At 31.6% G+C, this 26,372-nt stretch overlaps 1 protein-coding gene across 6 annotated transcripts in view; it reads left to right on the top strand.

Moving 5' to 3' along the window:
- The first annotated feature begins 749 nt into the window (after positions 1–749).
- LOC106717308 (forkhead box protein L2) overlaps positions 750–26,372 on the top strand; it is a 46,642-nt gene continuing 21,019 nt past the window's right edge. For 2 of the 6 annotated variants that reach the window (XM_014511145.2, XM_014511141.2), the window contains exons 1-4: positions 751–1,233; positions 4,876–4,922; positions 6,872–7,041; positions 23,200–23,311. In XM_014511145.2, the coding sequence (XP_014366631.2) occupies positions 4,895–4,922; positions 6,872–7,041; positions 23,200–23,311 (310 nt within the window). In that variant the 5' untranslated portion in view covers positions 751–1,233; positions 4,876–4,894. Of the gene's footprint in view, positions 1,234–4,875; positions 4,923–6,871; positions 7,042–23,199; positions 23,312–26,372 lie in introns of all 6 variants that reach the window. The other 4 variants (XM_014511143.2, XM_014511142.2, XM_014511144.2 and 1 more) reach the window with 4 other exon arrangements.

Genomic DNA, 26,372 nt, shown 5'->3' with positions numbered 1-26,372 from the left:
ATTTTTTTTCAGATGGATTCCTTGTCGAAATAAAATATTTTACCATAGCAGTAGATGTTTAAGACTTAATATTATTTAATTGAGAAAGAAGGTAATTACTAACTAATAAATAGTATCAGGATAATATTATATCTATTAATAGTTGCGTATACTCTGATTTAATAAAATACCTTGGTTGTTTTTTTAGAAGTGTAATTTTTTGTCTATAACATAAGCTACCCACTAAGTATTTAACATTATATTCATCGAACTTGTTAAGTTTTTCCTAGCCTTGATTTTTTATCTGAGAATTTTTTGAACTTACTAGAAATTCATTTTTGGATTTGATCATTGCTGTGTCAATCGGCAATGTATTTTAGGTATGTATAATGTTTCGGGAAATGCGATTGGGTGGCCCGCCTGAGGGCATTATTAAGTTCCGTAGCGAACCCTATTCTTGTAAGATTACGTGGAAGAATAAAAGTCGGGTCCTGTCTTGCTAAATTTCATAGTGATTACGATGCGACTCCTCCTACGCGCGCCATTGGCTTTAAGCGGTTAAGATCAGCCAATGGCGCCACGTGCTTCCCCACTCGTATGATATTCACAGTTACGTTTTCCTTGAACGATTGAATGTTCCATTTTCAAAAGAAAATTTCATAACGATTGTCCTAATGTTAAGTATTTTACGAGAGGAAAGACCTTAAGCAGGTGCGAGGAGCGTAGTTTCCTAACGTGTCTACCCTTTTCTTGTTTTCTTAATAATAAATTATGTAAAGAGACGATATCATAACTCCGGTTGACGTACTGCGTACGTTGCTTACGCGGCATCGTCGAGCTTACGTTGGGCTGAAGCGAGTAGCATGCTCGGGCGCGGTGTGCAACCGTTCAGTTCACAGCTCGGCCGCGACACACGTCACTCGTATTACGGGATGCTCTGTCCGTAAACCGCGATACGCGAAAACTGCCGCCCGCCCAACGTGCTTGGACACAAAAATATTTTTAAAACAATAATACATAATTAAAAACATTTAGTAAACGTCCTACTTATTGGAAATAGTATTTGTTTTGTTCATCATTTGTAAAGTTCTTCTAATATTTGACATTGTGATAAAAAAAACTTTAAGTGTTAAATAAATTTAATATGTTCAAAAAAATCATATTTTGTAAATGCCCGTAATTACTGGATGCTGAATCACAGGAAAATAAGAAGCGGAATATACTTAACCATCGCAGTCAAATCATAAAAAGTGGGTAAGTAGTAGTATAAACAGTTTAATAAGTTTGAAAAGATATTTACGAAATTTTATTGCCCTAATTATATATGATTATTAGTCATTAAATATAGCTTTTAAAAGTGAACGTTCCTAGTTTTATAGAATATTTTTTCTAAATATTATTATTTTAAATGTTAGAAAAGAAAATAAAGCTATTTAAGTAAATTATTTGTATATAATTATAGTTCATTTTTATTTATTGTTAATCACAAATAATAAATAGGTAGCTTATGTTATAATATATACATACATAAGTCTTTGTTTTCTTTAGATTTTCACGCCAAACTATTATTGATTGCATATTGCTTTTTTATTTTAAGCAATTTTTAACAAGTAGGTAATAAATATTACTTAGCCTTTGGAATAAGTGACATCAAGTTTTGGGTACGATTCCAAGTAATTAAAATACTAGTGTAACCTTTCATACCGCGCTCAACAGGTCCCTTTGTAAGCTTTTAAATTGTGTATTAAAGCGTATTATAGACATTTTCCTCAGTTTTTTTCTGTGTATCGGATTTTTGTTACGGTGGGTTCCTATAGATAGATAACTAAACCTAATGAAATATATTTTAAAAAGTGCAAGATGGAAAAAAAATTGAAAAAAAATATATTAGGTATTAAAAAAAACCTTAAATAATAATAATAATAAGCCTTCAAATTCCGTCATTCTTTAAGTCCTATCATAATAATCTATTGGTTAAACTAGCGGTCGGTCCTGTCTTCGCTTGGGTGCACATATTTTTAAACAATTTTAAATAAAAATGGCTTTTAGTACTCAGGAATAATTAAGCATTGTAATGATTTTTTTTAATCGGTCCTGTAGTTTTTGATTTCATTCGTTACAAACAAACAAACCTTTCAAAGTGCAAGCCAAGGAAATATTAATTTAAACATACTTTGCGTTCAGCAACATTTTCCTTTCTGCTCAGCTTCTATAAGTCGTAGCGTGATATCAAATATCTTATATATTTTTTCAATAATTCAGTTGTCAATATGGAAAAGAATTTCTAAAATCCCCTTGATATTTTCTGAGATTAGCTCATTCAAACATATGTTAGATTTTTTAGCCGACTTCAAAAAGAAGGAGGTTATTATATTTGTGTAGATAAAGTTTACCTCATTTGAAATCGTCTGTGTAGCGCTTGCTATTCATAACAAATCCGCACTAAGAAATGTAAGCGGGATCTCTTATTGTAACTTAAGTGTTTGAAATTTTTAAAGTACATATCTTTGTCGAGGGAATTTTCCTTTTCTTATACTAAGAAGCAAAACAAGTATTTTCAGACATTAGGATTCGCTTACTAGTTACATCTTAATGTAAGGTTTTATGCTAGCTCCCACCTACTGTTTTTTAATCATATAATGCATCGTAAAATACGGTTCAATAATGTATTTCACATTAATTTAGTATGTCAATATTTTATCGAGTACAACTACCTAAAACAGATTAAATAGATATTAATATCACACATGTGTGTATGCTCCTTAATAGGCGTTCGAAGAACAATACCCATTTTCACGCAATGCCGAGGTTTTCCAACATGATTTGTAAAATCATTCATAATCAGAAGTATTGCTATTTTATAATGGTGAAGAAATGATAGATCGCTTTGAACGTACATGAAAGAACCATGCAAAGTGGGAAAAAGGAATAATGATCTGTTAAAAGGTACATTTGTAGTATTCTTAATTCATTTTAATGGACTGTCAAACATTCAGAAAGTAAAAAATAACTGAATACGTATAGGAAATGTCTCTTCTCTTCTGAATTATTTTTTTAAAACAGAATAAAAGAGATGACGATGTGGTTTTGTAAAAGTTTTAACAACTAACAACAGTATTATTATCGCTCACTTTTGCCCCATTAGCAATATCAAAATGTCACAATTTCCATGTCGTACTGTACGTGTCTTGTAGTATTTGTTTTATTTTATGTAATTTTTTTACACAGATATCATACCCTCTCTTACCGGGTCAGATAAGCTTGTCGCACAAAATAATATACATTGGCATTGAATTTATTTTTTAAGTTTTATTGATGACCTCAGTGGAAATACTCCTTAAGAGCGTGTATCGTTGAACAATACCAAGGTCTTTGCTATAATTTCCACTTGTAGAGTTATTATGAACAATAAATAATTATTTATAGTAAATATCATTATGACAATTGAAAGCACCTCTCTTGCGTATGACTAAGATTCGAGTACGATGCATCGCTCTTATTTTAATAACTTTACGTTATAACTGCATAATTTGTGTGCGTTATTAAAATGATGACTAACACGAAATTCACAATTTAAAATGATTTAACCGTAAGAGTTTTGTTAAAATTAATTTTGTAATAACAATATCTCTGTAATAATATTTAAAACCGGTATATGTTTATAAATAAACTTTGTTTACTATGAGATAAGAATTATGCTTTATATATAAAATAAATTGTCAATGAGACGTTAACATTATCCCGAGACGCTTCAAATGAAGGCTTAGTATTTTCAGCAAAATGTTACTGCGATTATTTCTACTATTCTAATAAGTATTTTAGAAGTACTTTCAATTGGACTTAAATATTTTAGTATCTATTTAATCGTTCAACATTTTAATGATTCAACGATTTTTTATTTATGTTTTTTTATAGATGAAGAGGCTTAAGAATATTCAATTCTTATATATTCTGCAAAAAAAGAAATAAACATTCATTGTGTTCTTAACGTAGGAGTAGGGAGTAGATATTTTGTTTTTCTCTTTAAGCTTCAGCTATTAGGTACATTATAGATAACTTGAGTCTTCACTATCGTCTCGTTATTAATTATCTGTTATTCTGCACTCATCTAAAATCTCAAAACTACTGAACCGATTTAAATGTTTGGCAAACAGATTATCTAGAGTCTGAGAATGCGAAAAAAGTGTTTTAAGACGTTTAAAAGAAGTGGTGTAGGGTTGTATGGTAATATCGTCATTTTTACAGCTAGAAGATTTAAATTTATATTTTAGGCTCTTAATTTGATATAAATAGATATACCTACCTCAAGGGTGAAAAACAACAATATGGAATAAGGGATGAAAGTTAGTATGGGAAGAGGTAAGGTTTATGGGAATGTTTTGTAAGTTTAATATGTTTTTTTGTACTGTTTTATAAGTTTAAGTGAAATAATTAGCTTTAATTATTAAAATTCCACCCCAAGTAGTTTTTCACACGGACGAAGTCGCGGGTACAGCTAGTTAATATTAAATATATAATAGATATATTTATTTGCTTAATGAAACTCATATACTTTCCATAAACAAATGCTTCATACTCTATGCATTATCTCAACGTATATAAACAGAATACTACGATAATAATTTTAGTAATCAACTTACCCCAATAACAAATCAGTTCTGCGAAATCAGATTTTCATATTACGTTAGCTTAAAATACTATTTCATGTTAGAATGGTACAAAATGTTGAATATCAGTTAAAGTAAATAATATTTTAGCGTGGAAATATAATGTTACAATTAAATAGAACACATTCGATTATTATTATTTATATCAAAATATTGTGATGAGGAAATATTAGTAGATTCTGACTAGTGATTTTTTGTTCATATAAATCCTTGTTCCCTATTGTTCTAGGTGTGCGACAAACGCAGCAATGCGACGCGACGCGATGCGATTTGACGGTACGCGAAAATGCTTTATCCGACCCACCCGACGAAAATAGTTACATCTCTGAGAATGTTATCACTTTCATTTCTTGGTATTATTTGTTGACTAGTTTTTTTTTTAGTAAACAAATGCTTGTTCCCTCTTGTTCTAGGTGAGTGACTAGCGCGGCAATGCGACGCGACTCGACGCTATTTAACGCTTTGCGAGAATGCCATATCGACTAATCCAAGGAAAAGACTAACATTTCTCAGAGATGCCATAAGAAATATAACTCTTTTCATCGGATGGGTCGATATTTGCATAGTAGAATAGCTTATTTTATCGCCAAATGATGCCTCGGCGTCGACCACGCGTAGACAATCGTCGTGCACTCATCATGCACTCGTCGTGCACTCATCATGCACTCGTCGTGCACTCATCTTGCACTCGTCTTGCATACGTGGTGGTCACTAAGGAAAATCTACTAAAAGGACTATTTTAGTTATCAGTAAATACCTGCGACAGTCTTATCTTAATTAGTCGCTGGGACAACGGACTAGCTTTCGTAATAAGAATAATAGCATTTCATAGTAATTCGATCTTGAAGAATGTAAGTGCTTACACCTAGTAATATTATATGAGTTGTCCATATTTGTTGAACAATATTTTATAAGTAGCGCAGTGCTTGGCAAATCCTCTGTAGGTACGCATGTTCTCAAACTTGTTGCACAAGAACAAACTAAAATAATTTCACGAAGTGATGATATTTGTTTGATATAAGTTGATGATATTTATTGCGAAGTGCAACTTTATCATGTACGAATTTTATAGGGCTTAGAACTTAATAGGGCTGGAGACTTTTATAGCTCGTATGTATAATTCTACCGTCACGAATAGTATTTTTTATAGTTTTCCAAATGGTACGTATTCTAATTTATGAAAGTTTTTTTTTTCAAATTTGACTTTTGTCCAAAATTCAGATTGAATTAAATGACACTAGTTGTTAACAATAGTCTAGTTTGATGATTCAAAGCATTTATTAATTTGGTCACTAAATCCGGGTGGTCTAAGACAATTTATTTCTAAGCACATTCTTTAATTTGATGAATTTAAATGTATGTAAGATTTTTTATGTGATAAATTCAAGTACATTCTTAATTCTGTATAATCTAGATACTTAAAAGTACTTGATTGTCAAATTCAATATCCTTAATACCCGGTGTCGGAGTATCATTTTAGTATGGTTCATGTTAGTTGCCTTGAGATTCCATAGCTAAGGTTTCAACTTTTATGAACGAAATTTTATTAGCATGTCACCGAAGTACTTGGGTATATATACATTTATATGTATGCAGATATACAAGTAGATACTATCTACGGTGTTTACTGCAATATTAATTTAGCTACATCTGCCACTGGGGGAAACGTAACTAGTTAGGGAATATTTTATGTGTCTAATAGTTTAAACGTGTAATCTAATTGCTTATGAGATGAGATATTAATTTATGCATATCTAATTAGCGATATCCGAATATTAAACATCCTATCCTCTATCGCGAACTGCACTTACCTTTTTTTACTCTGACCCTGGTAAAGATTTTTCGCGAGTTTATTTGTTTCTTTGTTATTGGGTATTCTTTCCAGTTAGACTATAGACCAATCATATTTCCGGTCTTGTAACCCCTAAGGTGTAATTATATATGTTATGTACATATGTATATGTTTAAGTACTTTAAATTCGATGAATAAGTCGCGATGACGCAATCTTATAAATAGTAAAATGTCTCGTAGACACGTACTATGTACCGCTGACATAAAAATGTTCGATGAATTTATCAGTTGAGATAGTTATACTTGATACCTTGTTGACGATACTGAGATGATACTTAGAATTAGAAGTATGGTAGCTTTTTGTCTACAACAGTATATTAATGATTGGTGCGTTTTATTTTGTTAATTTTAATTTGACTATCGTTGTTAACAGTGGCCCGAAGTGCCGATGGAGCGGGGCTCCATCGGGCATCCGAGGAGGACGTCGTGCGGCTGAATCCTTGCCTGCAGACCAACTTCGAAATGAACGATCTCCCTCCCACGGCGTACCCGACTGACACGCGCAGAATGCAGCTGTATTCACACGCACACATACATCCCACGGTGAGTCACTACCCTTTGTTATTTGCTCCGATTTATGACCTGGCGTATATGGTCCAGTATCAACGTCTCAGTATGAACAACCTCATGCCGTGTGTGTACTGAGACACGTGTTAGCTTAACGCTCTCTGGATAAGCCGGTTAAAGCCAAAGAGACAAATCTATACATATTTTAAAACATGACGTTTTTCGTGACCTCTCATTTTCCGCTCACTCCTCCTAAGCCATGAAACGAATTTCACCCTCATGAATGATTTTTGTTATATACTTGATCAAAATATTGTTTATATACTTGTATTTAAAAAACTTATTTGTTTTTAAACAAGTATTAAAATCATAATTCTGAAACACTATAAATTTGCCTATTTTGGCGCATGGAAGGATAAATCATGAAAGTTACATAAAAATGATGGAAGTATGGAAAAATTATCTATAGATCCATCTTTATTTTTTACGTCTGTTTGAAATGTTATTTTATAACGAATAATTAAAACACGTAGGAACTAATGTTTCTTTAATTCAATATCAAATAAAAAAGTGACAAAGACAAGTGTAGACGCAGGTCGTAACAAACTAATAAGCTGCCTATAAAACTCGATACAACAAACACCTATGTATTTATAAACAATAAAACAGTAAAGCAATAAAATGCAAAAATGTGACGTTGCACAGACGAAATAAATGGCGTGAAAATAAGAACAATTTAAGGGAACAGGCGCTTACCGTGAGCGGATTCAGTTACCAAGCGCCGAGACCACATTCGCTTTGTACCTGCTTTACCACCTTTGTTTTATACGTGTGAATTTAATTATATTTCAATTATATTGAACGACACATAATTTTTATTTGAGATTTATATCACAACCTTATAACCTTTAACATGCTTGTCGTGAAAAAAATAGAACCACTTTTCATATTAATTAATTTTCGAGGGAATATATTTCGCAACTACATCAAGTTATTCTCCACAAAATAAATCAAGAAGGCCTAAAGATCAAAACATGTTAGAATTATTTTTTCCATTACTGCTCGTAAAATATTTAATAATTCATCTTTATGTATATGAAAACGATTTGTTATAAAGTATTAATAGTAATAATTCCCTGACGGGCATGACGTTTCGTTGTTAGATATCTCAACACTGAACTCTGCCATCGACCCGACTTTGTCATTCTCAGTTACATCATGGACCTTGTTTGTTTCGCTTTCGCATAAATTTATTAAATATTAAGTAGCTAAAACCGTCTAACGTTGCAATGTGACCTAAGTTAAAAAACTGTTACATTAACCGTGGGTTTCTGAGACCAAAATCTCCAAAATATATTATTATCTCTGTTTTGTCCAAGATAATGAAAGGCATGGCGATGTGTTTCATACAGAGTTTTTGTCTTAGAAACTAGTGAAAAGTACTTCTTCGAAATTGTTCAGTTAATGTACCGACCGTCTAGGTTTTCACGGTTTAGTTGAAAATGGAAGGCTGATGATGGTGATGTTCAACAAATGTGCAAAAAAAATAAGCTATTAAAATATTTAACCGTCGCAAAATTTTATTAAATAATTTACATAATGTGTTTAACCAAATCGGAACGTTAATGTTATATACGTTTTGATTCCATTATATGAAATTCAAAGTTATTAAACAGCGATTTATATTATCAAGCGTCCATGACACGGGTTCGCCGGCGACTGAACAACAGATTGTCAATAAGATTTCCTATCAATACGTACAACTTTGTCTTTAAAAAAATATGATGAAATATCTATCTCAATTTAACTGTTGCCCGGTGAACGATATAAAAATAGTTATTATGCACCAATATTGTTGACATTCAATTTAACCTTATGTTGCACTAAATCGATGTTTTGCTCAACTTTATCTCGGTTCATTAATTGATCGATACTGTCACCGAAGTAAACAACTTTGGTATCTCGTGAAAAAAAATGCAAACTTTGGACACAATATTATATAAATATGTTGTTAAATAGTCATATTCTTTTAGCAAAATTAATAAAAACCTATGTATTTTTTACCACCGATACTATGATGTTGAATGAAATGTGATAGAAGTATTGGTTGGATGTTCCTTACGATGCGGGTCAACTACAGTAGTATTTATATATTACAATACGTTGTGTTCCTATCAAGAGTTTGTAATTTTTAAGACATAGAAGTACGATTTCCCCTATGTAATATTGATAAAAATTTCACCTTTGACCCTAATTATAGCAGACAACACGGAAAGGGAAGTAGCGCGACTTATTATTCTAGAGACGTAATCCTAAGATGCATGTTTTTGATATGATTAGAAAGAAAAAGAACATTCAATAAAGTGTATATATATATATATATATATATATATATATATATATATATATATATATATATATATATATATATAATTGTATATAATGTAAAAGGTTCTATAAAGATAAATCTGATAAAGATCATGTTGTTTTAATAATAAGTCCAGATTTTTCAAAATTAATATTCGTTGTTGTGACTCTATCATAGTGAATGTGCATCAGTTTGGCTTCCAATTCATTTCATCCAACGAACTCGAATTTTCAATATATTTTTTAATTCATATCAATATGTCAGTATTGACAATGTTTCGGACATTACGATGATCAAAACTTCAACGGTTCAAAAGCTTTAAGCTTGTAAAAGGCTCGGAAAAAGTTCATTCAATTAGCCCTCGATAGCAATCCTTTTTCGATTGAATGATTTAGCTATAAATTATACTAAGTCGAGTAAATATTACTTTTGTTTTTTATGATACTTGATGAATATTTTGATGATGAGTCAGTTAATATTTCAGCAATAATTCGTTTGGTTTTTGTTTCTATAATTATTAATTTCGATATGATATATTAACTGTTGATTCTACGTGAGTGAGATAAGGACAGGGAGATGATGTTGATGTTGTATTAAGTACATTTTTAATTATTTAGGCTAATTATTTTAGTTAAAGTTAAAAAACATTACAATTAAACATTTTAAACTTACAAAACATTCAAATAAACCTTACACATAGTCTTACAAATTTTGAATGTTATATTTATTCGTATTAAATTAAGAGCTTCAAAAATAAGTTTCAAGCTTCTAGCTATAAAATTAACTACACTTCCATGCAAATTTTCATCCTCCCTTTCAAACGTTTACAACGCTTTTTTCGCATTAGAAAATAGCCTTTGTCCTTTCAGGCTCTAGACAATCTAACTTCCTTTAAATAAGTTTAGTAGTTTTGACGTGAAAGCGTGACAGACAGACAGACTTACTTACTAGACTTTCTTTCGCATTTATATTATTTCATAAGGATTGCGGTGATATATAGCTTAGTTGAAGCGACGGTGGCTCAGGGGTTAAGCACTTGACTTGTTATGTGCAGGTCTTGAGTTCGAATTCCGCCATGTACCAATGTGGCTTTCGATTTTCGATTTAATATGTACATTTATCCGAAGTTCTTACGGTGAAAGAAGGTATCGTAATGCAACCTGCACATATCTGCGATGAAATTCAAAGATATGTGTGAAGTCAACACGCACTGGGTCAGCGTCTTTGACTATGGCCTAGTCATTCCTAACTTTGGGTAGGCTCCGAGCCAATAAATATTTGATGTAATCCTGCAATCTATCTAAGCTTACCACACACCTACTTGATGCTATTCGTATTATTCATATATGCATGTGTGAGTCATTACTTGTATCACAAAACCATCTCACACATTCTACCAAAAAGAAAACTTTCTCAGATTGTCACAGACTTGAAGAAATATTGGCAGTTGGTAAAAAAAGATACACTTTTTACAAGTGGTGTTGTATTTACATAATAACTATTGGTTGTTGCCGCTGACGTTGAACCAGGGTTGTCGAATATAGATGAAAAAGTTGTGTAACATAATTTATCACTCGAAAATGATTTCAAACGATTCCTATCCTATCGATTACGTTGTATTTGCAATAAACAGTCGCACATGTATTTGAGTAAACACGTTTACGTACCCTTTCCCTCTATTGCACTGTAGACTGTAGCATATTGACAAATACAACGTATAGATTAATAGTTGTATAGGTTTGCCTCATGTTTTGATCATCGCTTATTTAATGACTGAATATAGTACTTCATAGCTACTAGGATTTCTCTATAATATCGTCGTAGTGAAGATAAATAATGCATCGGTATATGTAGATTTAGATAACCCTCTATATTATCCCACGTTCACAGTTTTGTGGTACACTTTACAATAAAACTATTACTTGCTCATTAAGATTTGGACTTAGGCACAGTAATTTCAATTTATTATTAGATATTTTATCTAAACTATTTCATGGTGATAAGATTTTAATTTTAGTGCATTTCTAGAGCCATCTATTAGAAAATTAAAAAACAATAAGATATGTATAAAGAATAAATCTGTTCATTAAAAAAAGTATTTTAATTACGTTTATTAATAAATACATTCTTTATTAATATTTTATTGTGGTAAGGTTTTAACTAGCAAGAAACCCTGCAGCACGGCTTTTTGCTAGTTAAAAAGATTTTTTAATAATGGTAATATTTGTAACACAATATCTCTTTGTTCCATTTATTCTGCCAGAGACTGCTGTGTTTTTACGAATGAGATCATGAAAATTTTGGTATGTATCAAAGTGCTTGGAAGGTAAAAAAGGCTTTAAAATTTGACTTGCCTTTTGTACATTAGGGTAGGCAGAGATTATGAAATTCTAATTGGTACGATTCTGGAATAACTCTGTCTTTTTAATACATACATACTCGTAAAGTTCACTTAATACTGATGATAAGCAGTGATGATATTTAAAAATCATCATCAGAATTTAAGGAAGACTGACCTAGTCGACAGAACTATTTTTAATAGGGTTGTCAAAATCAAAAGACCACTTCGACAACCCTGTTTGTAAATACCAGTGGTAGTGCACGGTCGACGAGTACGACTCCTTTGTAATACGACCAGCGCTGTGACAAATGTGTAAAGTATTGTATTTGTAAGGCGCGTCGACGTTTATTCGCTTACTCGCCACTTTGACATTGATTCCAAGGTTCATATTAAAATGATTATAGAATTACTTATGATTAGTTAAACAATTCTAAATGTCATTTTCCACTGGGGAAATACTTTGTGACATATCGTTATCCTACTCATACTGATTAAAAAAATAGAGACAAAGATATGTTTTAATGTACAAGTTTTACCGTAGAGGAATTTTATAGTAAGTATGCAGAAACCACATGAATTGTGATAGTTTGAAACCATGATGTATCGGAAATGTTAACCGCAATGTTGATTATATTAGTTTGGCGGATTTCAATTTAATTATGAACTGCACTATCGAAACTATTAATTTCTAAACGCGATTTTAGAACTAAAACATTTTTTTTAAGAAATTAAAATCATTGCTATTGTTAATTCTCGATTCGTGCCTAAACTATTTAACGGATTGTGATGAAACTTCGGTATGGTGTTCTTAAGACAGCCGATAATGTTTCTGTTTTAGAAAATTTTTGTCTTCAATTCAATAAATAGGAACAAAAAGATAAAATTATAATGATTGCAAGAGGTTGAAAATATCATTAAAAACTGAACTCAATTTTACAATGACTTATATTTTACCTTGGAAATGTTTACAGTTGCACTTCCATCTTCGTCAATATGATTGTAAAGAAGAAGAGGTATGCAACTTGCGATTGGCATATTGAATTACAAATCCAATTGGTGTCGAATGTTTGTATAGAATTCAATTCTGCCGCCATTGCAAACTAAATCTGTGTGCATTATGTGTATAAAACTAAGTATGAACCAATAAATTATCTAACCCGGTGGCAATAATTGAACTGAATTACATTAACTCAGTAGTCTAGTATGATCCTTGTCAGGATATAGCTTTCTTTTCATGTATCGTATGGTATTTAATTTTCTATGTCTTATTAGGTTTTAAATATCTGACAGAAGTCATCGGGCCATAAAAATTTAAAACAATTACAGTTATCGTTTATCGTTATGATGATCGTGTCCTTAAGTCCAGATTAAGATTATATCTTTTTTTCCAGTGTTTTTGTATGAAAGTGTCAGGCCCAAAACCATCTCTAATCATCGCGATTGTTGCGAAAGTTGGACAGTAAAGTATTGGTCATATAACCTTATATGACCAATACCTAATAACCTTATATGACCAATACTTTTGATAGAGCTCAGTTGACTAATTAATTTGAAGCTTTATTTTTTGTTTCTATCTCTGTATCCCGTTAGTATTGTGCCAGGTGTTTGAAAAAAAAAAAACATTAGGCACTTATCCATCTCTTTAGCAAAATCAGACATCCTACATTTCTACCATATAAAGCGTCTCTAAAAGTTTGTAATTTAACTGATCTAATTGGTCATTAATTTTCACACACACCACTTATTTTTGCAAATCTATTGTATTTAAAAATGCTTTAATTTTATAGACATACGTCCCAAGTAAGTTATATTTATAAAAACTAACCAGTAAGTAAGCGAGTAATAATTTTCTAAACTGTGTATTGTAAAGAGCGCTGCGTTGGAGTATACACGCGCGGCGGAATTTAGTTTGTACGATTGTTCCTTACTCAGTGTTCGTGGGTGGCCGACTAGGAGGTGTATTTTTTACTTATATACCATGGACGTCAACTCTTATTTAACTTGCCTTCAACCGAAATACGATCTTAAGGTGAAGGCTAGGAGGTTCGCTAGGGGAAGGGGTAAAGGCTTATCGCGAATATTGCTAGGTCGACGAAGCTAATTCGGTCGAGTGCTCCGCACAATGGACCTATTTCACGAGCCGATTGACTTTGTTGCGTATTTTATTTTTAATCGCGTTTCCTTCGAATTATTTCGATAGATAGAATTGTACGTATGATTTTCAAAGTCGTATAACTGACGCCTTGTACAACATATGTATTTATAAATTATAGTATTTTTAAAAATTGAGTTTAAAGAAAGAATTTGGCTTCAGTGTTAAATGTCCATAGAATTATGAATGTTCGAACAAACAATATGGGAAAATATATAAAGATAACATATAGATTTTCCCATTGTATTTTTTACACCCTGTTACATTGTAATAAAAATGTTAGATGTGAAGAGATTGAGGTGAAAAACTTAGTTTCTCACTCTTCTCTTTAAATAGTATTTTGACCGATAGAACTTTTGTTTATACTTAACTTCAACCTTCGGTACTTCCTTTCTACGCTTTACTTGACTCTTTAAGAACTTGAAAAATAAAAAAGAATATTTATAGTAATACTGATATGAAGTTGTACAATTTTTTTTTATAGATTTGTAAGGTTAATGACATTTAAGATTAGATCCATTCTTTGCTAAGTGTACGACGTAACTATGCACATAGTTCAAATTTCAGAATTGCTACGCTTTCTATTAAAAACGTAACCTTGATAGGAGCTTAAAGTTGTTTTAAAACGTCGAATGACACAACTATTAAGTTCCTTAAACTTACTAGAAGTCACTTAGTAGAAAATTTCTTGGCAGAAAAGGTATCATTTAGTAAATTTCAAGTGTAAGGAAAACTTATTATGCAACTCTAGCTATACTCTTGCATTGGACATTTTAGGTCAAGGTGAAACTCTGATTGAATTATTAAAAAATGCACGATTACTTTGTAATAATGCTGACTTTAAAATATTATCGGATATTTCAACCTTGATCTATATTTTGTACCTGTGTATGTATATTTTGTTGAGCATTATTGAGTGAAAATTTTTAACAAAACTTATTTTTGTGATATTTGATAAAAAAAAAATAGTTTGATTTAAATTGAATGTAAATGTTGTAATAACGTGTTTTCATTTGACACTATATATTTTATATCAACTACACAACGTATTTGTCGTTTAAAAGCCATTCAATTTGTACAACATATTTTCAACAAAAAAATAAATAAGTAAAAGTTCAAATAAACAAATTCTTAGGGGCATATGAATTGAAACATATTTTTTTTTGTTTAAAGTCATATCAAGAAGGGATGGAAACTATATGTCGAATATCTATCGCTTGTAATAAAGGGAACATATTCAATTTAATAAAAAAAAATCGCCATAGAATAATATATCTGAATAAAGTTTATGTTCATATTTAAGTATAAAACATTTCGTACCTCACGAATGAGCTATAATAAATTATCGAGTAAAAAAAAAGGAAAAAAGCTTTCACAAAACATTCTTATAATCGGAATTGAGTCAGTATTATTTTCACATAGACGTGGATGCGAATGAAGTTAGAGAAATGTGAAAACGGAAGCACGTGATTTCTATTTTATGTGTATGTTTTATTTTATCCAATAGCATGTTTTGTTGAAAATCAGCGTTACTGTAATGTTTTACTAAATAATCGTGGTCTGTTATAAAAATCTTTACTGTTGTATCAAGGTGATATGGACTTTTTATTAAATAAATTTTGTATAGACTTCAATTCAAAAATATATTGTAATATGAGATTATGATAGTAAAAATATAAAGTTGAACTTTTTGATTATTGAGAGATGTTTGGTTTGTAGCCTTAAATAACCAGTTACAGATTTTGTTTTGCATTATATTACGAGTACCTGTTCACATATAATATCAGCTCACTATACATCCCCACTTGAGGATCTTGGAGCCTCTCCCATGTTAGGGATGAGTAGGCTATAGTCAACCACGCTGGCCAAGTGCGGGTTGGTTGACCGTATACACACATATTTTGAATTTCTTCTCAGATTGCATCTCAATGTTTTCCATTACCGTAAGAATGTCGGATAAATGTACATACGTAAATAGAGAATCGAAAAACACATTGCTACATGTCGGGATTCGAACTCAGGACCTGCAGAATTCAAGTCAAGTGCTTAATCCCTGAGCCACCGACGCTTGTCAGGTAACAGTTGCATATTAATATGCTTCACTTTGATTTCAAAACCGATTTACAGGAGACGTAATTATTGTTTATTATATTTATAATTTTGGCAATGTGTCGATTCGTTTCCTAGACTTTGCCGCTGATTTAAGAAACCAGGTTAGCAGGAATTTATTTCAAACTAAATATCAGTAAAATGTTAGTCAACAACCAACATTTCCTCCATTAGGTTGCGGACGATTTTGACACTACAAAATGTAGTCTGCCAATTTCCACTTCGGCTTAAAGTTCGATATATCTACTTATATTAGATTCAACTCATATGTGTCGATGTTATACAAACACGCAGAACATAATGAAATTATATTATGTATATATATATATATATGATTTTTTTTTAATTTTTTGCAATCATATTACAACTACAGTGCCTATGTGAAAGATATTACTACCTAGGATTTTATTTATAATTATTACACTTTGAAATTTAATACTTTTGACGTATTTATCCTAATGTAAATATTATTCAAATTTGTTTTATCAAAAGCAAAACATTTCGGGGAAATAGTATGAGATTTCAATACACTGTGAGTTAATAAAAACTTTGTGAATGTTTAGCTACGAGTATAATATTGTATACTAATGTTATTTATGCAAAACAATTAGAAGGAATTGGTCGTGCGTTAAATATATTGAAAGTACATATTAAGCTTTAACAGTATTTTATCTTCCGATTATCCGCATTTTTTACTACTACTTCATCTTTATTTTTTTTTTGTTTTGCTAATGATAGCCAAAATATTATAAAAACGATTGGATTTTATTCCACTTTAAGTTGTAGATAAATGTTATTACTTTATTTAATTTCTTAATAAAATAAAAAATCCTTTTAATAAAAGAGTCGTTAAAGTTCTTTTTTTTTTCAATGATTTTTCGTCCTTTTTTTGATAATAACTGTCAATGATTTTGGTTAATGGTTTAAAAGAAGTATAGCTCTGACCGAGTCACCATTAAGACCAACGTTACAAATTATTTTCGTCGTTCATAAATTGAACAGATTTCAACTGTCCTTAGCCGTTGAAAAATAATTTGTTTCCATGAATCACGCCGATGCCGGAAAAAGATTTTCTGTATAGTTATTAATTTGTTTTTATTTAGATCGTACAAAACTCTTCTGCATTCTAATAAATGAACTTAAAGATGGTGCATAAAGATTGTGGAATTCAATAAAAATAGCGAACATGAAGGCATCGACAGAAAATCTTTAGCATAATTTATAATAATTAATACTCGTATATAATACACTCGTATATAAATCTACAGGTGTGCCGTTGTTTATATAACAGAGATATTATAGACAGCTATAGATGTACCTCGCCGTCAATTTAATATTAAGATGTAGGTACATACTTACATAATAGATAATAAAACTTTTAAATCATCCAAGCGTCTAGATTCTCAACAACAAATGGTAAAAGTGATAATATACAAGAATATTAACAGAAGTAAGTCTATGAAAATACATCTCTGAGGACCCTTTGTATAAATAACCAAACGTGTTTCACATTTCAGTTATGTTGCAATTGTTTCAGGCCTATTATACTTCAGGCGTTTGGGATACAAATTACAGCTATCAAATAGACAGTTTGGAGCAAAGCCTAAAGGTAAAGGCAGAAATAAAAAAATAAGGAACTAGATTAAAATAATTTAAGTAACGTGTATTCGATTTTTGAAATATGTTGATTTTTGACTATTGTATTACATTATTATATATTGGCTTTTACAAGCACACTCACTGATCGATCATTGTTTACATCGACATGTAAATTATAATGAAAACAATTTAATTCCACGAATCGTGAATAGTTGTAACTACATATTGAACTTTACAAACATGCCGAATTAGCTTCTGACAAAATAACTCTGTATTTCATCCATACAGCAATAATAATTTAGATGCAGTTTTTCAGTATGTCACAATAAAAACCAACCCTCGGAAATTAAATTCAGTAAAATCTTTTAAATATTATATTACTAGCTTTCGCCCGCGATTCGAAATTAAAAAAAAAAACTTAATTAGTAGCCTATGTGTTCTTTCAGTCTATGTTATATATCCATGCCAAATTTTATCCAGATCCGTTGAGGCGATCCGGAGATACCTTCAAATATACATCCATCTAAACATTCGCATTTATAATATTAGTAAGATTTATACATAACAACAATGCTCCATCGCAAAAGGCGCTAGTGCCAAATAATCTATAAAACACAAAACCATACACTGGTAAAAGCAACTTATTGCAATTCAATGCTTTTTCATACTTGAAGTTCTTTTCGGAATAGTTTCGAAACGGTGTAAATGGAACATAGTAATCTCTGCAAATCCCTTGCGTACAAACATGCAACAAGTGATCGATCTGACTGTTGTTTTAAAATGCGTATACGCAAAATACTAGAATGTTGTGACAGATCAATTTGGAAAACGAAAAAGTGCTTTTACTTTTTCGTTTTACTTCACATAAAAACGTTGTGAACATTTTAATAACGTTGTGGACTGTATTGAACTTGTCGTTTCTAAATAGGCGCAATGATCCGCGGAGGGCGATAAATGTTCATTTATGTGAACGAAATAAGATTTTTTATGAAAATTTCGAAGCTTAAACTTAATTGAACTATATTATTATATTTAAAAAGAGTTGAAATTCTAGAAATGCGTCCCGTTCCGAGATTGTGGGCTCGGGAACTCCCATTAATTACCACGCTATTTTCGTTTAATCCCATCCTGCGATCCACTAACGCTCCGTCACTATATTGAAGTTGGCAGATATTTTTTCATAGTTATATTATTTATGTTTGTTTCCAACCACATTGAGTATATTTGAGACAATTACATATTACGACCGAGTGAATTTTAGAGGACGGGTTTGGAAAACAATGAATTCTTCAGAATACGAATTATATTTATTTTATATTTTGACAAGTCTATTATACATATTCTTTTTTTGATCGCTGTTAGGAATCATTGACGCATTCTTTCTTTTGTTGTTTACTATATTTTAGGGCGATAACATGTTTCAAACAACGGCATGTATCATAACAATATAAATCATCAAATTTTCGGATAGTATTGGCTCAAGCTATAAAAAAAATTACATCTATGGTTTAGCTCAGTAAATTCGTTATTAAAATACTTCATACTTAGACTCAGTTAAATGGGATACATACGTTGTATCTGTAATTGGTGTCTACAGTTAGGTTTAGTTCTCCACATACTAAATGCGTCTTTTAAATACAGGACCCATTCATTTTTGGAACTAGTCTATATTACTATCATAATACGTACATATACTCATTGTAATTCTTATTTTTGAAGGTAATTATGAAGATATGTTTTTGTGTATGGGTTTCATCAGTGGAAGCTCACCGTTATAGCTTGAATAATTTTTATGTTGCATCATTGTTACATTATCAAGCAGGTTAGGAAAAGGTTAATATATTATTTTAAGGCTATTTAAAATTTATAAATAGACAGTTATATGAAGTTAACCTGAATAAAAAAAAAAACGTTTTTGCAGATGTTTTAGTGGTTGTTGTGTTGATTAGTGATTTTATGGATTAAAATCAATGTCATACAAAGTTAACGTAGTAAAGTTTGGAACCATGTCTAAATTTTTAATCGTATATTTAAAAATAGATCAAGCTTATTGTTTGTTACTCTTTAACATTATAAATTCATAAATTTATTTAAAAGAAATATTAAAATTAAGGTCATCGTCGTCAGCTTATACATATTTTCCAGTAAGGGGGTTTCGAAGTCAACTCAAAAAATATTGATATAAAATAGTTTGCATATTTCAGTTAGAACCACATAATATAAATACATAATATAAATACACATAATATAAATCACATTTATAACGAACTAGTTGTCGCCCGCGAAAAAACTTAATTAATAGCCTATGTGTTCTTCCAGACTATGTTTTACATTTATGCCAAATTTCAGTAAGATCCGTTGAGTTGTTCTAGAGATACCTTCAAACAAACATCCATTCATCTAAACATTCCTATATATAACATAAGTATGATTGCAAAAATTATTCATTCAACGTGCCTGAGATATTAACTTGAGGAAAGACATAATTCATTTGTTTTATTGCTCCTGTGTTAGTAAACTAACGTAGCGTTGACAAATTTTCATGGTTAATGTCCAACCAACAATATATATTCCACAAACAGGGACGTCTAATAAATGTCTTAATGATTATGTTTGTGTTCAACACACAAGAAGTTTATCAAATTTGTCAAAACGGAACTGTGCATTTCCTTTTAACGTTCTTGAAAATTCTTATATCCTTTTATTTAACAGATTATGAGTCTATCGATAATATCGAGTTTAGAGTAAAGATGCCGCTGGATCATTAAAAATGTAATATTCCTTGACCGATGTTTCTATATATAGGAACAAGAGAAATGGCCTGCCAGAGAAGATGTCGCATTTGTATTCCAATTCCAATTTTTCTGTACGAGAAATTTTCTCGGATGTCACGATGCAGCAAATAAATATCGGTCGTGAATCGGAGAAATGAATCGATCTCGCTCTTTTATAGATGATTTCAAAATTTTATCTCTTTCACCCTAATAGCCGGCTGACAAACATGTATCAGCGGTTAATAGGTGCGCTCCCGCAGCTGTTGCGAACAAATCAGCTCGGGTGTAGCCGACACTGTCAAAATGCTAACTCCTCGGCCCAAGAACTAAGCGGTCACTTGTTCCTAAGTTGCTATACCAAATATGATAAATTTAGTATTAAATAAAGTCTAACTTTTTTAAACCAACTTGCCATTATAACCCTAATAGTGACTTAACTTAAACAAAATATGAATTCAAAAAATGTCAAGATTTAACACAACATTTTTAGAAGTCATTTTCAACGTCTATCAAACACATTATCTGTATTATTGTACTGATATGCGGCCATCTGAATTCGCTGAAATAACAAAGCGACCAGTGCCCATTGAAATCCGCATTTGCAGATGCGTTGTCTACCTTTAATTAACGGGGACGCACAGAAAGGGGTTATTTTAAAAGTAATGTGTAAATTATATTTAAAAGATATGATAAACGACAGCGATATGTTAGGGCGCATTGATTTTATATTTAATTACTTTTAAGCGATAGAATAAATATATAATGTCCGTAAGATAGAAAGACAGATTTTACTCAAATAAATTAAACTAAAATCAATAAAATTTCCACTGCAGAGGAATTTGACGGCAAGTGGATATTTTTTGTATAGTTGACACTTCCCGCTTGTCTCTTGTGCGTTGTACCGTCGCTACGGACACATTACGAGGAGGGTCGCTTTGCCGTTCATTCAAGATCGGAGAAAGCGTCCTACGTATGTAAAAATAGACATTGTTGAATATTTATTGGCCATCTCTTTGAGATTCGATTTTATATTAACATTAGAAAAATATCGTACGCACGTGTTAGTTCGATGGGTGCTAATTTCTGTGAGAACGTTGTAATATCTTAGAAGCGTTTCATCTATTTGTAGGAAAATTTACGATAAATATCTTTACATGAAATCAGTAAAACAAATTAAATTTATATCTTAATATTTTTTTATTACTCGTTGTTCGTGAACATATCATGACTAATGAAATGTTTATGGATGATTTCAGTTATAGAGACGAAAAAAGCTTGCTTTAGCGGAATTAAAAGAAAATCATAATTATATTAGAATAGATTATTTAGAGAGAAATTATTAGCAGATTCTAAGGTGTTGTGTTTAAGTAACAGAATCGAAGGCAATCTTTAAGTACCTAAACATACGCTTTTAGTTCCATTTATAATAATTTTAACAAAATGGGGTAAAAGTAAAAAAAAACGTTCTAAAGAAGCAAGGAGACACAAGTGTTATTGGTATAATTATTTGTTACTCATTTATCTATGGATAGGTACTTAATAAGTAAATGTTAAATACGAGCAAATGATTAAATTCGATTCGTTTGATATCCGAAACTCAAAGAGACCGATTTCATAAGAATTTTAAATTGAAAGGCACGTGATTTATGTAACGTTGTCATGAATTGGATTAACACGTGCAACACTTGACTGTCTTGATTTGCTTGACACTGCAAGTCTGCAAATTTTAAACAAAGTCTTAGGGCCGTCGCGTCGGTCAGAGTTCCTGCCGGTAGTACGTGCTCGACTGCTTGAATCTATCCGTGTACAGCGGCCCTTAATTTTACCCATCCGACTAAAAGTTACATATGTCAAGGAATCTCATAATTGATGTAACTCTTTTATTTGAATGACTTTAATCTTACAGTTCGAGAGACAAAAGTAGAATCTACGCAGAATTTATTCTTCTTTACAAATTGGAAGCATCGCAAGCCATATAGCCACTTGTCATGTTATGGCCCTTCGTACTGGCTACGAAAATCTGAGATACTATTGTCCGATCCTTTCGTCGTGAGTATGACAAACTGGTAGCAAGTAACTGGCGACTAAGGAGCTAAATGTCGAAAACGCTTCTCTGTGTCGACGACAAACCTCAATTCGGACTTAATTCCAGCATTTCAGCAAACAAAATTGGGTATTTTCAAGGTCTAATTATAATTTTATATGTGAAAAGTCCCACCACCACAGTGAAAATGTAGATTTGATATCTTTAACAAACTTTACTATATTTAAATTAAGTATTCCAGAAGTTTTCGCTTCAAAAATCTTAATGTAACTAACTCAAAAATGAAAAAGTGGGACCAAAAAATTACCAAGGTTTAATATTTTCTATCTCCACCAATGAATTCTGCTTATTGATATCTCATAAAGATGAGTGATTCGTGTTGTTAATAACTACACAACACGTAATACTAACAATAAGCCTTTCATTCACTTTCATTGAGTAATACGGTGATGTATTAAACAACATGAAAAAATACAAGAAAAAGTTTTTAACATATAAATGATGAATAAGCACTAACTTTAACGATACAATATACAATTATTAATTACGTATTATGTTCTTCAAATCGTATACAATTTCTGCCAACTTGCTTAATATACAAGTATAATTAAGACTACATAAAGTATTTTAGTTTCGTTAGAATTGGGAAGTATGTGAATCTCTTATAATGCCAGCATGTTGTGGCGAGTTAGACCCAAAAGCCTAACTTTATCCATACATATAAAACTTCTAACAATATGAAACGATCACTTAATATCAAATCTTGTCTGTAGCTAAGCGTTTAATTAACCTTGCTTTTATGTCTAGGAGCTGTCGATCCATGCAGTTTCTACGCACGAACTTCTGAAGCCGAAAGATGAGCCTTCATATTCACTGGCACCGTCTGCTAACCTGTGTACAGGAGGCATGCAACATACAGGTTAGTCAAAAGCGCATACTTTCGGTACCTATACCTTTTTAAGAATGATCTTAGTATGAACTACAAGGTCATACTGCATTACCAATATCGTTTTGCGGAGTATGTTGGGAGATCAGCATTTGATGTACGCCATACATGAATCATAGTTTGCTGACGCCGCATGCAAATCATTTGAAGAAGTCGGTACATACGCTTGAAGAAGTCCGTGTATGACAGATCTAAGCGTTAAGGCAACTTTAGATGTACTGTACTATGGCTTTAGCAATGTCTTGAAAGACGTTTTAGTACCATCTGATGTGCAACTATAGAACCACCTGCGTTCATTGGTTTAATTAAAATAATGTAGACTTTTACCTTTATTTACTTCAATTTTCACGAAATCACCTAAAAATATTAGGTAAAATTGTATTCGCTATAAAAATTAATCGTTACTTTCAGATCTAATTTCATAATCACGCATGAAACTGTAATAACATCTCGAAATAATTGACTATTTATAAATTAAGACTCCGTTGAAATGTGATACAGGGTGTTGTTAGGAAGAAACGTGCCGTATTAAGTCGGGTGTTTGTAACCAATTATGCCTTTAGCCATAACAGTAAATACAGCGCTGTATATCAAAGTCTTTCCCGCGTTTGCAACTTTTACTCAAAATTGATGAACAATGATATCTTAACATAATATGTTCGATAATTATAGTACTAATTTTTCAATAATCTTCTTTTGGAATAAAGCCTGTATGTCTGCCCTTAGACGTTCGTATTACGTATGACGATATTTTGATGACATTTTGGTAGGATATTCTGAGAGCGCTAGCCAAGGTTTCATGTAAAAAGTAGGTTTTCTTACTTTACCTCAAGTCGCATTTCTATGCATGCAGGTAGTGTACCATGAAATCATGAGAATAAAGTTTAAGTAAATTACAATAATTTTAAAGAAAGGCAGGCAAGAAATTTACTGTACATACTTTGTGGTACACAGATTTGTGTAGAGTATTTTAATCTGCGTAAATTTAACAAAATGTTTGTGAGTAATGTCATCTTTTACTTTTCTCAAAGGCATAGGACCTTGAAAGAGACATCGGACGATTATCAAGACAAGTTGTGTTCTATTTACAAGTTTTTATTACTAATTTTTATTTTGTGTATTTTTAGAATTAATTTTTATATTATTTAGCTGTTATGTTATATATAATTTTTAAAAATTCCTCCCAAGTAGGGTTGGCGACAGGCAGGCAGCCGGCCGTAAAAACTTAAGCCAAAACTTTAAGGTTCATAAAACCTTGTGTGCCGACCCCATGTAAGTGGGATAAGGCCAGGGAGATGATGATGATGATGATAGGACCTTGAATAAAGTATAGGTGTAGAGCTAGACATAATAAAAACAAAAAATACATTGCACAAACAAAAAAATGTTTATTACAGTGTTATAGAAATGAAGATACAATGTTTGCTATCGCTAATGTTTGTGTAACTTCGATTACATTCTAAGAAGGTATGGAATTTGCGGATGTTTAATTAGTCTCAATTTCATGACAGTGTACCTTTTCTTTGATCTTCAATATGCCTACCGAAGGCTTTGATAAACCTAAAAGATTTGTTTAAGAATTGCTCTGATAGTGAATGTTTTGTATACGATGTTGACCTTTAACAAATTTGCTGACGGTACTACAACTGCGACTTGTATTGCGATCTGCGATGCGACTCGGTACTACTCAATATGTGACACATGCAAATGATAATATGTGCATATATATGTGTGTGTATTGTTTGATAGTGACGGCAAACTTTTTTAACTGTCGTATCACATCTATAAGAACACTATTGTTATCTCTATCTATTCAAAAAGAAAGGGAGAATGGCAATATTGTTGTGTACGACAGCGACAGTGGAGACTCACTGATAGAGCTACATGCGACAACTTATTTTAGCGACGTATCGCATAGAAATATCACGTCTCGTTCAACTACGACAACGGGTCAGTCGGACTTAAAACGGCCTACTGTTAGCACGAAGTTAGAAACGTTTAATTTACGACTATACCAGCATTGTTCATTGAGAACGCTGCCGGTTGATTGTCGATATTAAAAGTGTCAGGCGTTGGCTGCCGGAAATTCATTGATAGATTTAATCGCCCGCACTGAAATAACGTATGGCGGGGTTCGATTCGGCGAGTAAATTGCGAAGTCATTAATGCCGTCCGGTTGCACTTTGGGTTCTAAAAACCGCTGCTATTACAGCTTACGTATATGAATCCTTGAAGTTTGAAATAGGACCTGATATAAATAATATATACAATTTTATAACACTTGGTGATGACGTCACTTATTAAGTTAATTAAGTGAAATGAAGTTTTAGACGAAGATGTAGTGGACAGAGCGATGTTTAACCAACCACCGCGTTAAGAGAAAGAAGGAATTGAAATGTATTTTATCCTATGTCAATTTGCATTATTAAAAACCAAAAATGAAAACAAATAGCTTTATTAAAAATGAAAATTGTTATTGTTTTAAATTTTAAGGGCACAAAACTTCTCCGTCGTCCTACCGATTTGTCGATACCAATTGTTAAAAAATTGTGAAAGCGTTAATGAAGTATTATACATGTATTGATTAAATTCTTTAATTTACTAGAAGAATGTTGAGTAAAAAGTAAAGCGTAAGCTACATTTGACCCTTATGGTACAATTGCGATCGTAAAGCTGACGGTGACGAATCAAGTACAAATAGGAGCGAACACTTCTCGGTAATAATGTGATAGTGGTACGCCGAGGCTTTTACTGCAGTTTACACATAAATCGATTGGACATCGAATTAAATTGATTCGATCTGTGAACGGCGATAATTTATTTATGATCCGCTTTATCATTATATTACATGTCCGACTTGTGTTTCAACACGACAAATGCGCGGAAAAATATCGATTGCAGTTTTTCGCATATATTATAACATATCTTTTTTTTATCTATTTTATTAAAACAAAACAATCACAAAAAAGGATTTGTAAAAAAATCATGTATTAATATTAAAACATTATTGTTCGTATGTAAGTCATGTAAAAAA

Source organism: Papilio machaon, chromosome Z, assembly GCF_912999745.1.
Source record: "Papilio machaon chromosome Z, ilPapMach1.1, whole genome shotgun sequence".
In the NCBI taxonomy this organism is placed as follows: Eukaryota; Metazoa; Arthropoda; class Insecta; order Lepidoptera; family Papilionidae; genus Papilio; species Papilio machaon.
The sequence above is the reverse complement of the archived record's forward strand: the minus strand, read 5'-3'. Positions and strand labels throughout refer to the sequence as shown.